At 46.2% G+C, this 16845-nt stretch overlaps 1 protein-coding gene across 1 annotated transcript in view; it reads left to right on the top strand.

Moving 5' to 3' along the window:
- Positions 1–16845, top strand: part of MSRA (methionine sulfoxide reductase A) — a gene marked incomplete at both ends in the record, with an annotated part of 344628 nt that overhangs the window by 253203 nt on the left and 74580 nt on the right. The window contains one exon of the mRNA XM_080710038.1: positions 6898–7004. Coding sequence (XP_080566164.1) covers positions 6898–7004 — 107 coding nt within the window. The remainder of the gene's footprint in view (positions 1–6897; positions 7005–16845) is intronic.

The following is a 16845-nucleotide window of genomic DNA, read 5'->3' as shown; positions in this document are numbered from 1 at the left end:
AAGGGCTAAACCCCGTTTCACTCAATGGAAAGTATGAAGCCGAGACTTAAGCGGGTCCCCACCTGAGGTCACACCTAAGTAAATGGCTGTCCTTTGGTTCTAACCTGGATCTGTCTGACCCCAAAGCCCTTTCTCCTTTCAAAACCGATGTACACAAATGATGTTCTAGCCAAACCATCAGACAGTGGGACAGAGTGTTCCTGTGTGTGAGGGACGAGGCCGGGAGGGGGACATCACAGCCGAAGGCCTAGAGGTAGCAGGTGTATGTACTCTGAGGACTGGGAGAGGTAGGACTGGGTCCTGACATGAGGCCTGGTAGGAAATGAAGCTGGTCAGTTGAGCTCGAGGCCACACAAGCATCTTGACAGGTCACCCCAGGGACCAGAGAGGCAGTAAAGATTAGTCTCAAGGGAGTCCCAACCCTGGGTGCAGATGCTCACCAACAGCCCCCAGTTTTCTGTCACACAGATTTAAATAGTGTTACAAAGTGCACTATTCTTTGCAAGTTGACTTGGCTTTTGGAAAAACTAAGCAGGCAAATTATTTGCAGTATTTGGCCATTTCGATGTCCCAGGAAAGCGATAGGTTTGCCATGGAGGAGGGGAAGAGAACAGTGGGTTCAGAAACAACATCGTGTGCTTCCCTTTCTACTGTAGCACTCTAGACTGGTTAATGAGGCCTGGGCTTTGGGGCCCTCTTGACAAGGACTGGCCTCCTGGCATCTACCAGCTGTCTGAGACTTCATCCACCTCCTACAAAGAAGGCTTTCAAGGAGCCAGCCATCCTGAGACAGTGCTAAGCTTTCTCTCCCTCTCGGTGGAACCAGAGAAAGCCCTGGAAAACAGAGAGATACTTCATCTTTAATGAAGCACGGAGATGGATGCGACTCTGCCCAGAGGCCGTCTAAGCTTTCGCTCATCTTTGGGTACCAGACCTGTACTCTGATGGGAGATGTAGGAAGTATGTGTGAACACGGGGACTTTAAAGGGAAGTTCATGCTACATGCCACTGCAGGTGATCACTTTCCAAGTCACCACCAGACCCGGGGCCCAGGATGAGCAAGGGCATTCCTAAGGCTGTGAAGTCACTGAGCAGTCTCATTTCCAGGACCCCATGCAGGCTGCAAATTCAGAGTGACTCTCTCAGGAAGAGCTCTGAATTCTTCTCTTCAGTAGCCTGCTCCTAAGAGAACCCAGATACTGGCCAACAGTCTGCAAGCTGGACAGGAATAGCTATGGGCTTTGTCCTGAGAAAGTTCTAGATTCTAATGCCAGCTCTGCCACTTATCAACTGTGTGATCTCAGACCCAGTGCCTGACCTTCTCTTTCCTCAGGTGGAAGCACGAAGGTGATAATGTGTTTTCACAGTTCCGCCAGGCATCTCCCAGGGCAGCTCAGTAAACATGTCTTCCCGGCTCCCCTGTGACTTCTAAAGCCAAAATCCAAGGAAAAGAATTTGTCAGTGTATTAGTTAAGAATTATTAAATTCATCAGTCAGAAAAACTCAGAAGCCTACCATGAAGGATTTGGTCAGGTCCTTTAAAAACTCATCTTTTTTTTTTTAATTTTTTTTTTATTGGTGCACTGTATTCATGCATCATAGTGGGATACAAACTTTTGTAGACATACATGCACACATCGCCCAGTCAGCCCCCACCCGATCCCCACCCCATTCTCTCCCCATCCCTCCTTCCCATGCTTGGCTTAATGGTTGACATCTAGTATTATAGCAATTTATCCAAAATTAAAAATGATAATTTCACATAACAGTTTCATTTGTCTGATACCAAGCTTTTGATGCCTTAAAGATAACATTTCAATATTTCTTTTTGCTTTCTTTCTTACCAGAGAATATTTTTTTCTATTTTTTAGGTGAAACTATCATATATTTATATATTTATTTTTCAGAAAAAAACTCTATCCTAATATGGAATATGGACTCTAGATACCCAAAACGATCTTGAAAAAGAACAAAGCTAGCAGATATATATTTTCTGATTTCAAACCATATAAAGCTACAATAATTGAAACAGTGTAGTACTGTTCTAAAGGCAGATATATAAACCATTGGAGTTAAATAAAAGCCTAGAGCTAAATTCTTCCATATATTGTCAAGTTATTTTTGACAAGGTTTCCACGAACATTTGGTGGAGGAAATAATAATCTTTTAACTAAATATTGTTGAAAATAATAATTACATGGAAAAGAATAAAGTTGGACCCTTACCTAATCCCATATACAAATATTAACTCAAAATAGATAAAAAACCTAAATATAAATCTTAATACTATAAACTTTTAGAAGAAAATCTGGGTCATAAAACCTCACAACATTGAACTTGGCAGTGATTTCTTGGATATGATTTCAATGGCACAGGCAACAGAAGAGTATACAAACTCCCTAAAAAATAAAAAAATATTGTATATCCAAAGACAATGTAAACAGAGTTAAAATTTACTAATAGAATGGGATAAAATATTTCCAAATGCTATATCTGAAGGTATATTAATATTCCAACTAGACATCCTAAAAATTAACAACAATAAAGGCAAACAATACAATTTAGAGATAGGTAAAAGACTAAGATAAATAATGAATCTCCACAGATAACCAATCTTAGTTGTCTGTTGGATGGAAACTCTTGTTTCTCTGGTTCTGGTGTGTGTTACCTATTTCTTCTTTGTAGTTAATCTCTTTGAGTATTTTCTCTAGCGCTGGTTTTGAAGACATAAATTCCTTCAGTTTCTGTTTGTCATGGAAGCTTCTTATTTTTCCATCTAATTTGATAGAAAGTTTTGCTGGATAGGAAATTTTTGGCTGGAAGTTGTTTTCTTTCAGAGTTTGGAATATGTTACTCCAAGCCCTTCTGGCTCTCATGACTTGGTTTGGGAAGTCTGGAGTGATTCTAATTGGTTTGCCTCTGAATGTCACTTGGCCCTTTGTTTTTGTTGCCTTTAAGATTCTCTGCTTGGCTTCCACAGTGGTCATTTTGACAATTATGTGGCGTGGGGATCCTCTTCTCCGATCCTGTCTAAAGGGAGTTCTATAAGTTTCCTGGACCTGTGTATCGACCTCTTGCTCTATGTTTGGAAACTTTTCTGCTATTACTTCCTTGAAGAGATTGTTGATCCCTTTGGTTTCACTTTCTTTTCCCTCTTCTATTCCAATTATTCTTAGGTTAGCTCTCTTAAAATGGGCCCATATTTCTTCAATGTCAGATTCCTGCTGTCGGATATTTTTTTCTAGATTAGAAACTATGCGTTCATTTTTGGAATGATCATCTTCTAAGAGAGAGTTTCTGTTCTCCATGTGGTCTAATCGGTTGTTCATGCTTTGAATTGAGGCCTTTACTTCATTAATTGCATCCTTTATCTCTTTTTGGCTCTCTCTGAGTTCTTTTCGAAGCACCTCTATTATTTCTACAGTTATTTTCCTGATTTGATCTTCTAGAAATCTCTGATTTTCTGTTTTATCGGGTTCTGATGTTGTGAGGTTGTGGGCATTCATTGCTCCAGTGTTATTCCTCTTTCCCATGATTTTGGAAGTTTGTGCCTTCTCTGGGTTCTTCCCTTGGGTCACTATGACTTTGCTTAAGGTGCTCTGGATCTCGAGTCTGTGGTATCTCAGACCCCACTACTCCTTTACTGGGTTGTATCACAGAGTCTCCGACCCAGGGAGTCGATAGAGGCTGCTTTAAACTATGGGGGGTGCCAGGTTGCACGTTCTCCTATGGTGTGATATATCTGCCACCGCCACTCCCCCACTGGGTCAAGTCCCAGGGAGTACAGTACTGGGATTTCTCCTCTGTGGCCCGCAATTTGACTCACTGTTCTTGAGTACGCAGATGTAGCTGTACTGGATTCGGTGAATTCACTGTTCTTGAGTACGCAGATGTAGCTGTACTGGATTCGGTGAATTCACTGCTGCTGCCGCAGGTGGCAATATGGCGCCGCTGTCATGCCCTCGGCCATGAGGCTGGCGTATTTTTTCTTCTCTGGTTTTGATTTCCACTCTGAATCCCTGCAGCGTGTGCTGAGCTCAGCCACTGGGAGCTTTAGATGCTCCCTGCGCCGAAAGATCCCGCCTGGCTGTTCCGCAGCGGCTCACCTCAGCTTGCTGTGGCCGTCCGGTGAATTCGCCGCTGCCGCCGGCAGTATGAAGCTGCTGCCGCATCCTCGGGCGTGAGGCCGGTGTATCTCCTCTGTGGCTCTGAGCTCTGTTCTCTGTCCGCTTTCTCTCTGGAGCCTGGTGATTTTTTTGTTTCTCTGGTGATGGTGTTTTCTGGCTATGAAAGGCGCTGATTTTGTGGTAATGGAGATTGGTTGTTAGTGGGGCTCTTAAACCCCGCTTTTCTCGGTCGCCGTCTTCCCGGAAGTCTCAAAACTCATCTTCTTGAGGTATGCGTGACATATATAATAAGTCACATGTGCCGAAGATGTGAGGTTTAATCAGTTGTGACGTATGTGCACCACAAAACTATCACCGTGCTCCAGAAAATGAACAGCCCCAAAGTTTCCTCATGTTCTCCCACCTCGCTGGCCAGTGTCCTGTCATTGCCAACTCACTGGGATCATACGGAGTGGACTCCTTTTGGTCTGGCCTCTTTTGAGACTCCGCCATTCATATGCATGTATCAACAGCTCACTCCGTTGAGCGGTTGCCCCGGACATAGGTAGAGTACACGGATATTCGCATGCCAGTTTTTGCATGGACAGCGCACCTTTATTTCTCCTGGGTAAATACTTAGAAGTGGAATGGCTGATATGTTTCTGTTTAAGCTTTTAAGAAACTACCAAATCTGGGCATGTGGCGCATCCTGTAATCCCTCGTGACCTGTACGCACTGAGAGCAGAATGGGATTCTCAAGGTAGGAGGGTGAGATTTCTAGGGTGTCAGCTACACTGGGAGTGTGAACAAGTAGGTGTCAGAAGTAATCATACACACACACACACACACACACACACACACACACACACACAGCCTAACACCTATGGCTTGACACCTGCTGGCTGGTTACAGTCCCAGCCTCCATTTTGACCAGCAGATTTGATCAGGAATTCCACTCCTCATCCGTCAACTGGCAGCGTGAACCATTAGTGTTTTTGGCTGTTGCGCCTGCCTCTGCTGGTCAAACTCGCAAGCTCATGTCTGCACTTTTCCTATAGCTCTTAAGAAAGGTGATTTTGTTACTTGAAGAGTCTGAATGAAATCCAGCAAAAAGAGTTTGATCAGTTGATTCAGACCCCGGCACTGATTGGATCACAAGATGCAAACTCATATATTCTTCATGGAACAAATGTTTGTGGGAAGGTTGCTGTGTAGCTGATCTAGACCACATTCTGTGACTCTCCAGCTCCCCCCTTAGGAAGGCTCAGAGAGGAGGAAGCAGACAACCACGGAATAACGAGACAGAGTGAATGGCCGGGAAGATGGGACCTGTGAGGCCCGTGGGAGACAGAGGAGACAGGCAGTGTCAGCCCCATGGCAGCCTCTGCGCTGCTGGGCTTGCTGATGTAAGTCACAGCGCAGGGAAGGCACTGCAGGGAGGTGCTGGAACGAGTCTTGAAGGTAGAACAGGAGTTTGGTGCAGTGCACGTGTGGTGGGCGCTGACAGGGAGTTCTGCACAGGTGTGCCTGTGGAGGGCCTGGCAAGGTGGGCGCTGACAGGGAGTTCTGCACAGGTGTGCCTGTGGAGGGGCGTGTGGTGGGCGCTGACAGGGAGTTCTGCACAGGTGTGCCTGTGGAGGGCCTGGCAAGGTGGGCTTTCTCTCCTCACAGCTTTGGAAGTAAGAATGTTGCTGATGATTAAATAAAGAGACTCGGGGATATCCAGCAAACTCTAGACCCTTGTTTCTCAAAGTATAGTCTGGGACCAGCACCACCTGTGAGCACTGAGATGTGCAGGTGCCGAGGCCCTTCCAGCCCTCCCACACCAGCGCCTGCCTCCTGGCCGGGCCCCCGATGGCTGGCATGTGTGCTTACACTGGAAAATATTAAGCGATTGTCTATGGAAGACGGATCTTCTGTTGGAAGAGTTGGGGTACGCGTAAAAATGGAGACCGATTCTTTCTTGAATAATGCAGTAAATGTGTAAAGTTGTGTGTGTTTGGGGGGTTACTGAGGGTTGCACTCAGGGGTACTTTACTACTTAACTACACCCCCAACCCCTTTTTTTTTTTAATTTTGAAACAGGACCTTGCTATGTGGCTAAGGCTGGTCTCAACCTTGTGATCCTCCTATCTCAGCCTCTTGAGTCACTAAGATTATAGGTGTGCATCATCAGCCTGGCCTGAAAATCGTTTTTGCCAATGACATGTGCATTTACAGAGGGACTCTAGTGACCCTGTGTCTGCTTTTCTCAGAGACGATATCATTAGATAGAAATGGACCACCATTGCTTGTTAAGCTGCCGTGACAGGGTGGGCATCGTGCTTGCTGATGTAAGTCACAGCTTCCTTTGACCAGGGGAGTGGGCTTTGTCGGAGGCGTAGGACTCCCTATACCAGGTACCTCACCCACATTATCCCATTTCCTTATCAGCCAAAAGAGGGACTACCGTTCCTGGACATCGCATGTCCCATTAGGATCCGAAGAAGTAACGAATATTATAGTGCTTTAAATGTGACAAATGAGGTTGAATATTATTAAATATTTGCATATAAATTTTTTACTTAGAGCATCTAGTATGATTAAGACACATGAGACATTTTTCTAAGTTTATAGATTGTTACTATAACTAAAACAGACTACTCAAAAATGATAGAATTCATGCTCCTTTAAAGAAAGTGATGCACTGATCGGTCACAGAAGCCACAGGAAAGCGTGTCCTCAGACTCCAGTGTTTGCCCAGGTGATCACTGGTACTTTGGCCCATGATCCTCTCTGTTTCCGTCCCCAGGCATGCGCCAAGGCAACGACCTCGGCACCCAGTACCGCTCCGCCATCTACCCGACCTCCGCCACGCAAATGGAGGCGGCCCTGAAGTCCAAGGAAGACTACCAGAAGGTAGGCCCCACTCTCGCCCCTCGGGCAGTCCCAGCATCAGAGGGCCGCCTGGTTGTTGTCACCCAGAACTGTGTTCCACTTACACATTTAAAAATATATATCTGCTGGCCCCTTGAAATGTGTGCGATGCAGTTTTCAGAGTAGACCCTGTGTATCTCTCTTTAATATCAGCTCATCCAGATGAATATGTCGCTTGTTAAAATATAGTCTTTTTTAAGATCTGTTTCTCTATGTGAATCTCTCTAACCAACAGACATTTATTGTCACATACGTCTAGAGGTTGGAAGTCTGAAATTGATGTGTCCACAGGGCGTGGCTCCTCTTTAGGGCTACAAAGCAGGGTTAGCTCCAGGTCTTTCTTCCTGGCTTGTAGATAGCTGTCTTCTCCCTCTCTGTGTTCTTCCCTTTCTATGCGTGGATTTCTGTATCCAGGCCTCCCATTTTTTTAAGGACTCCAGCCATACTGGGTTAAGGCTAACCCTAATGGCTTCGCCTAGATTGATTTTCTCTGTAAAGACCCTATTTCCAAGTAAGATCACAATCTGAGAGGTTAGGACTCCAATCTAGCTCTTTTTTATTTTTGGAGGGAGGGTGACAATTCAGCCTATAATATTCTCTTGCCAGTAAGAGTAAACTGGATTATAATAAAAATACTTCTCAGAAACATATACATCATATCACGAAGTAATTATATTCACTATTAACTTGTATAACATATATATATTTTTGGTGGTACTGGGGATGGAAACCCTTCTACCTCCGGGCTACACTCCTAGACCTATTTTATATTTTTATTTGGAAACAGGGTCTCTTAAGCCAGCGTGGCTGGCTTCGAACCTGCGCGATCCTCCCGTCTCCGCCTCCCAAGCGCGGGGATTACAAGCGTGCGCCACCATGCTCGGCAACTTGTATAATATTTTAAAAATCTTCTCCAGCAGACATCTTGTTCTTTTGAAATCAGGTTCCATCGCTTTCATTTCCAGAGTCTTGTGATGATGTTTACATTATAATTAGCATATTTTCTGATGTGGAGTCACATTTATCAGTAGTGCTAATAGTTACCGTAATGCTTGTCCATCTTAGAATTGTGTAAACGACTGGTGTGCATCGGCCCCATGGAGGCAGGGAGGAGGCAGTGGGGAGAAGAAGGGACGAGAGCAAATCTACTGATGAGCACGTCACAGCCGTGCGGTGCGTGGTCGCTTTGAGTCTGACAGGGCTGGGGGGGATGCTGGGAGGCCCCCACGTCCCCCTCCAAGGCTCAGGTGTCTGCTTGATTGACAGGGGAGGCTGCCTGTCACACAGCCCCAGTGGTCTCTGCCATGTTTAATCCTCTCTCCTTGAGTAGCGACTAGAGCTAGTGACCCATTTCTAGTGGACTGAAGTGGTGGGATAGCGTCTCTGAGGCTAAGTTATTAAGAGACTGCGCCATCTGCCCGCCTCTCTCTCTGTCTTTTTTTTTTTTTTTTTTTTTTGGTGGTACTGGGGGTAGAACCCAGGAGCTTTCTACCTCCAGGCTACACTCCCAGACCTATTTTATATTTTATTTGGAAACAGGGTCTCACTAGGTTGCTGAGAGCCTCACTCAGTGGCTGAGGCTGGCTTTGAACCTGTGAGATCTTCCTGTCTCAGCCCCCCAAGCGCAGGGATTACAAGCGTGCACCACCACGCCCGGCTTTGTCTCTCTGTCTCTGTCTCCCTGTCCCTCTGTTTCGTTCTCTCTGGGCTTACTTGGCACAGAAGAAGCCAGCCCTGTGTAAGGCAGGGAAGTTGGGGGTAGGGGGAGGCCTGCCAAGAACCATACAAGTGATCTTAGAAGCCAACCAGCCCCAGTCAAACCTTCAGATGAGTCTACAGCCCAGTGGCAGTTTGACCTCATGGGAGTCTTCAAGTCAGAGGCACCAGAAGCCACACCACAGAAAACGCAAGGTGAGAAGTACGTGCTTACACTGCTCAGCTTGGGAGTCTTTTGAGTGTATTTATGTTTCCATTCTTTTGCCCGTGGCTCGTCCTTTCTGATATCCCCCGTGCGTTGTGGCTTTTCTAATGGTGGTGGGCTTCCTGGGCATGCGTGGCGGTGGCTTTGCAGGTAGCTTCTGGCCACAAACTGTCACCATCACATACGTGTGACTTATTTTCATGTGCTTGACACTTGGAAAGACATGTACAATATGGTTTTATATACATAGCTTATATAATATTGATTTATAGTACATAGGTAGCTACATGTTAATAGTAAAAATAATGAAATAGAGACAACTGGATATTTACTAAATGGTAATTGCTGTTTGAAGCATTTTATATAAATTTATTTATAAATCTTTGTATACATTTATTTATATATACACATAGACTTAATAGATATGCTCACATATAGGTGTGTAAATCTGTATCTTTATACGAAGTTGTACACAGTCATCTATTTCTGACACCCTTATTTCTAGTTTTGAAACTTGTATGAATTTCTCTTTATTTAATTGGTATAATTGAGAATATACCAGAAATAATTTGCCTGTGAAAGAGGATACAACTGGCTTTTATACCATAAACAAGCATGTGGTGACACACGCCTGTAATACCGGTACTTGGGAGGCTGAGACAGGAGGGTCACAGGTTTGAGGCCAGTCTCAGCAACTTAATAAGACCCTGTTTCAAAATTTAGAAAAAGAAATAGGCCTGGGGGTATAGCTCAGAGACAGAACACCCCTGGGTGCAATTCCCAATTCCCCCTATACACAGAGTGATGTGGTTTCTAATGGACAAAATAGTGGAGATTCTTAGATGTCACCTGTTTCCTTCTTAGCTGGCTGAAGGAGGCTGACAGCCGAGCAGGTGACCCTCACTGGCTTTCCTTGGTTTAATGTCTAGATTCCTCAAAAAACAGAGTCATTTAATCTTGAGAGAGCCATTTCTTAACACCAACAGATAAAGGCCTAGCTCCATAATGCCACCCAAAGCAGTTTTCCTAAGAGCAGGGAAATTCTGCAGACCATCATTCCATTTCCTTTACGTTTCTTGTTTTCCCTTTAAAGGCTGGCATTTCTGGCCTCTGTCATGCGTTCTTGGAATGCATCTAATTTGAGCCTGGAGGGACCCTGTGCACTGGCTCTAACGTTGACTTAGGTTACTGTGCTAGTTTGCCCCCAGTGACCCCAAGGAACCAGCTTCTTCAGCGACGTCTTCATCTGTGAAGTTTAGGGTGACAGCATTGCTTCCCACAGAGCAGCCATTTGAACATAAAATTAGCTGATTTTATCACAGGGACCAATTGTTGAGCTAATTAGATGTGCAGTACTGCTGAGGAGCCAGAAACCAAAAGCGATTTCCCGTCTAAACTGTGGTTTTCTGCAAAGTTGGCGGGGCCGGAGATCCCAGGCTCGCCAGCAGCCCCAGGGGAGGAAAGATGGCTGAAGGAGTCTGCATCTTTCCAATCAGATTAGAGGGGCAGGAAGGCCTCAGGAAGAGGAGCAGGTCTGCAGGGGTGAAAGTAGAACTTCGCTCTGGGGTTGCTGACCTCGAACAGGCTGTGTTCTGCCCTCAGAACTTGACAGAGGCTTTCTGTCTTTGGTGAGCCCAGAGTTGTGCATAAAATGTGGGGGTTGTCTATGCCTTTTAGGAAAGTGCCTGCACTCTCCTCCTAATCTTATTTTCATACTTAAAATCTTTTCCTCCAAGAGTTTCATGGAAGGATTATTGATGAAATGAGGAAGTGTATTATTGTTTTAGATGATCACATGTGGACAGATGCCACATCTGTCCACATGTGATCATCTAAAACAATAATATGTCCAGATGTGCCTCCTACGTTAAGCATCTAATATCCCAAACGGAATCGTGGCCCCTGGTAAGGGTAGAGGTGGCCCACGGGGAGCCTTTCATCTCGAAAACGTGACTCTATCATTTAGGAATTAATCCTTTTACGCTGATAAATTATATGTCTTAAAATTTAAATGACAGCAAATATAAGATAGCTCTCCTGGCCACAGGACCTAGCTTCTCCTCAGTTCCCACACTTCATGAACAGAAAGCATATTTCCTCTGAATATTTCTTTTTAGTGAAAGAGAGAAGAAAAGCTGGGTTTTCTATTGCATACATTATATATTATATTAAGTTCCAATAAGAATAATGCCTTTCTGAAGTGAATTCCAAATTACCCACTGTATTTCAAATATAAAATAATGTTTTAACATCTGTCTTTATTAATCTCTGTTCATTCATCTATCCATACATCCACCCCTCCTACTCATCAATTCTATCCATCCACTCATCCATCTGTCTATATATCCATTCATTTATCTGTGCATCCATCCACCTATCCATGTATCCATTTATCTGTTCATTCATCCACCCTTTCACCAATCCATACATCCTTGAATCCATCCATCCATCTATCCATCCATCCATCCATCCATCCATCCGTCTACCCACTCAACATTTTTAAAATGTATAAATTTGGATGATAGAATTTCCCCATAGGTTTATTATAAGAATTAAGTGAAATTTTATATGTCTGTATCTATACCTATATACTGGCTTGTAATAGTAATCCAATATATAGTCATTGAATCTGAGCCCCTTTAGTTTTTTATTTAAAAATGACTGTAATCATTCTGACCAAAATGAGGGAAATCAAGTCTACTTGATGAATATCCAGTCGTGCTGTAGCCATTGTACTATAACTGGACCTGATGATTCCTCTCGAAGGTGTACAAATTCCTTGTGTTTCCTTCTAAGCATCTATAGGCTGAGCGTGTCCTTCTCCCCTTCCCCTTCCCCATCTTCTCAGGAAATTAATAAGTTAATTACCTTATCTAAGATTAATTATGTGCCTATTAGTTGCCAGACTCCCATTGCAATTGTTTCAAACAAAGCTACCTGGAGAAAGATCTTGTGAAGTTTGTCGTAATGAACTGTTCTACACACAGTCCCCAAATCTCACATGTGACAGTGTTCTTTCCTGTAGGGAATTTCCTTGGAGTTATCCTGACATTTTCTACATTAACTATGCACTTTGGAGGCTCCCACTCACCTGTGTCCCGGGGCATGGTCCTATGCTTGGCTTCTAGTGGATTGGCCACAAATATGTGTTAAGTTGAACTGAAAAGAGGTTGCGATGAGGAAGTCCTTGGTTGCCCCTTCTGTGGACTGCGTATTTGTGTCTCCCCAACACAGACCCAAATTTCTATGTTGAAGCCTTTCCCTTCCCCCAGTGTGATGCTATTTAGATGTGGGTCATTAGAGTTAGAGCAGGTCATGGGTGAGGTGCCCAGGATGAGACTAGCGTTCCTGTAAGAAGAAACCCCAGACAGCTTCCCCTCTCTTTCTCTTCCCATGCACAAAGAAGTCATGTGAATACAAACGTAACCATTTGCAAGCTAAGAGAAGGGACCTTGGAATGAAACCTACCCCACTAGCATTTGACCTTGGACTCTCAGTCTGCCAACCTGGAGGACTGATGTCTGTTGACGGAGCCACCCAGCCTGTGGCATTTGTCACCTTGGACTAAGCAAACTACGACAGCCCTGTTCTGTGAGTTCCGCTCCAGGGAGGGGTGGGAAGAATCAGACTCTTGGGCCAGAACACCCAGCAGGAACCCCAGCTCTGCCTTCACCTCCCATGACCTTGGATAAATGTCTGCAGCTCCAGTTCCTTGTGTGTGAAACAGAGAAAACACAAACACCGAAACTTTTTCTACACCTTAACAGTTTTCAGCTTTCCTTCCATATTATGCCTGATGACCTTCAAACCCATCCTGGAGAAAGAGCCAAATTTGTTCTCAAAATTGCCTTACAAGGAAACTGAAGCTCAGAGGGTTCATTCATGTCCCCAAGATCTCCATGACAGTGAACTTAGGCATTTTGCTTCCACATGCCACATGCTTCTATCCGGGCTAGGTGGAGGTAGGTACTTGGTAATCGGCCCAGCATTTTGCAAATGTTGGGGTATACTGGGGCGACTCCAGGGACAAGGGGGCTTCCACTAGCTTCATCCAGCTTTTCCACAGGCCAAAATGTTCCACATCATTGCCAAAATGTAGGAATAGGAAATCCTTTGTGTCATGCACACACAGGGGTATTTCTGTTTCTTTGTTCCCAAGGAAATGGGTAGGTCGCATGCTAGAAGGATTCCTTCTCAGCCAGTTGTGTTCACGGTGCTGCAATGTTTAAAACCCAGAAGCACTGAAGGAGGTCTGCTTTCACCAACACTGAAAACTCCATATTTGTGTTGGAGGACCTGCGCAGATGTGGGTAAATGACAGTTGGTATTTTATGGTTTGCGATTGGACACCCCTTCTTCATCTTTAAAAATATATTTTTTGTTTGTGCTATTGTTTACAGCATGAGGTTATGATTTACATGCCCATGGAAAGCTAATGAATAATTCATTCATTCACCTTAGTCAAAGAGAAAGGGTTCCTCTTTGTACACCCAGCAGTAGAGGTAGAATTCCTCTTAGAGCGTTGAGGTTGTAATTATGGGCATTATGAATTCTAAGTAAGAACTTGTGAAATAAATATTTTTAAAGGCCCATTTCTGGGAGACAGGCATCTATATTTCCATGTGTGCAGCCATAGAGACAGCTAGATCTTTAGCCTTAATGGTTCAGTTGCATCTGGGTGATTATTTTCATTCCCACTTATTACTGTGTGTTAGACTCCCTGTGTATGAGTACAGATTGCCCTTTCTTGCACTGTATTTAGAAATCTCTGCATTACCCTTGGGCATTTGTTCATTAATAGGGGGTGGGGAGAGGAAAAGCTTGTAATAATGGGCTTTACATATTAAACTGTGTGCATCTACTTCGGGCCCAAATGAAGAATCTGGTTTGTGTTACTGCCCTCTGGTGGTTGTAGCCCCTCACTGCCATGCCAGGGAAGCGCTTCCCCTGGGTGGAGCTGGGCTGACATGGGCATCACCCAGCATCTTTTATTTGCATTCACTGCTTGCCATTCAGGTGCATTTCAAAACCTCAGGATTCTACTTACTGACGGGGCTGATGCCAGAAGAAAGCATTTTTGTGACGTTTTCATTTTAGTGGAGGTATAGACACAAAATAACCCTACCAGCGTAGAGGGACGTCGGAACAAACGAATGACTTCCCCTTCCCAGGGCACTCTCCTACTCCTCTTCCCAGGGCAGCTCAGGCCAGTCTGGTGGTTTCCAAATGTGACCTATGGGTCCCTAGTGGTACACAGGATGATTTTAGGGTGTAACCAGATGAACCTTTTTTTAATTTTTATTTTCCAGTTTGTTTCATGTATTTTCTTTCTCACCTTTGCAGTGCTGGGGATCGGACCCAGGGCTCTGAGCGTGCTAGGCAAGTGCTTTACCGGAGAGCTACGTCCCCAACGTGTGTTCATCTTAATCTGCACTAGGAAAACTATAGGGAGCGTTTGAAGCCCACAATTTCATGGATTATTTTGCTTAGGTGAAGATCAAGAAATGGTACCCCCACACACACAGCTGTATTCTTTTCAGGGATGCATGTTCTGCTAGTCTGTAGCTGGAGCAACACCCCCATTGAATTGCATGAACAAGTGGGGGGCATCGTGGCTGAGTCCTTGCTTGTTGTATACGCTCAAAGCCTGTGAACGCCTGTCTACGCTCTGAGCCTGGGTTTCCTGACTTCTTGAACAGGTTACCAGTGATGGCCTCTTAGGGAGTTACATGATATGGTGTGCTGTGTATGCAACGTGTCTGTCACAGAACGGGTGCTGGGTCTATGTCAGATTCTTCCTGTCCATCTCAACACACCCCAGAACACTTGGCAAAGCCGCCTCCCTCCACCTTCCCATCATGCTTTGCTTGCAACACTCCATCCCACCCGCCCACGACAAGAGTTTCTGTGCATCTTCTCCCTCTTGATCGTGAATGGGATCTTCCATCTTTTTCAGCACTCTGTGTGGCACTTGGCGGAAAGCAGGCAGCTGGGAGAATGCTTGTCTTGGGAATTCATCCAAGTGCAAGATAAAGGTCCGCAGCGTTTTCCCATCCTCCACACATCCAGTGCATGTCGGGCACCAGATTAGGACAGGGCCTGTATACCTGCTCCCTCGTCCCCCTGGTTTATGTGGGCTGGGGGCGGGCAGGTTGGTTCTGCCCATGGGGCTTTAAGCAGAGAGGAAAAAAGGCCACAGCGCTGCATTAGTACCACTTCTTATCTTACCAACTAACATAGAGGGTTGTTATATATGCACACACATATAGTCATTAACTTCAGCAGAAGAGAGGTGGGAAACTGTGGCAACACTTTAAATCCAGCATTTCAGCTGGGATGGGATCCATTTTAGAAACATTAAAAGGGCCTTTGCTGCTCAAGCAGGTAGATTTACAATCTGGTTTAGTCTGTATAAAATGGCCTGCGGAATGGTGTGATGGGAGAGCCCGGGATTGCTTCCCGGAGTCGCCTTTCAGATGCCCCTTGACTCGTCTCGGCTCCGCGTGGTTCTGCGTTTCTCAGACTCACCCAAACACAGCTCCCCGGCCTTCCTAAATGGCTGCGGAACGCCCGCTCCGCATTTCTGCCTGCCGCGGAGGCGCTGCTCATTTAAGGCTGGGAGAGATCAGAGCGTTTGCGTTTGCCGTGAACGCCACGGAGCCCGGAGCACCTCGGGCGCCGAGATGAAAGGACATTTGTGTTTGTGCATGTGTGTTTAGAGCTTAAAGGACAGGCAGAAGAAAGAAAATAGACGTTAGCGTTCTGCTCCTACTTCAAAATATGACTTACTCCCTCTGGTGGGGCCATTTAACTCCGAAGGCGCCGCCCCGCCCCCGCCCCCCCACTGCGATCCCCACCCCCACCACATTCATCTCGGCCATGTGACATCTGTTCTGGGCACTGCCGAGCCATCTTCCCGTTACCATGGCAGCCGGGGAGCGAGCCCGCCCATTGGCTGTGAGCGGAGGAGGAAGAAAAGGCCCGCAGCGTCGCAGTGTCGGGGTCGCTCGCCCCGCGCCGCCCTCCCAGGGCGGTCAGCTGCGCTCGGCCATGACGGCCGGGCGCGGCCTGCAGGGACCGACCCCCGCTGCTGTGACGGTCAGTGTCATCAGCGGCTCCGCAAGTGCAAGTGAGAAGCTCCTGAAGGACAAAGCAGAGGGCGCAGGAAAGCGGGCTGCCTCGTCCTTCACCTTGAACTCCCGGGAGCTGTCTTTTGTAGCGCTGGGATTTGAAATTCAGCAGAGTGACCCTTTCTGCCCAGAGCCCTCTGCCGGTGAGAGCACAGGCCGAATTAAGCTGTGGGATGCCATTGACCTTGACCGGTCCCCTGTCACTCTAAAATGAAAAGAGGACAGCGCCCCATCCTTGGTCCACAATGAGCCGGATTGTTCAGAAAGTCGTTGGCCTCCCCAGGCAGTGGGAATCGCTGCTCTGGCCCCAGAGCTACAGTTACCTGGCCAGCAGGTACGAGAAAGCCTGACTGGCAATCACAGCTGCCTCCCTGTGTTCCCTCCTCGGGGATTTGGGGTCCCAGCTCAGCAGTGATGGGGGGGGGGGTTGGACCAGTACCAGAGTCCTCCATCCCCAGAGCTAGGCACTAGGCAGGCTCTTTCTGTGGCTGGTGACCTGCCCCCCATCCCATACCAACACTGAACACAGCTCAGTGGAGTGGAGATGGAGAAAGAAATGTCCAGACATTCTCTTTACAGCGAGCCTGTGGGACCCGTCCATCACCCTGCTGCACAGGTGACCTTGGCTGATAGCTTCCAAGGTCATCCAACTTGGAGAGGGGCGAGTCTCCCATCCTCTGCTCACGCCATTTCCCTACGTGGCCAGCAGATTTCCCCTGGACTTCTTGCGCCCCACCAGTGACGATGGGGAAGGAGCGTTACGATGAAGATT

Source organism: Muscardinus avellanarius (genome assembly GCF_963383645.1).
Source record: "Muscardinus avellanarius genome assembly, chromosome: 14".
NCBI lineage: Eukaryota > Metazoa > Chordata > Mammalia > Rodentia > Gliridae > Muscardinus > Muscardinus avellanarius.
The sequence above is the reverse complement of the archived record's forward strand: the minus strand, read 5'-3'. Positions and strand labels throughout refer to the sequence as shown.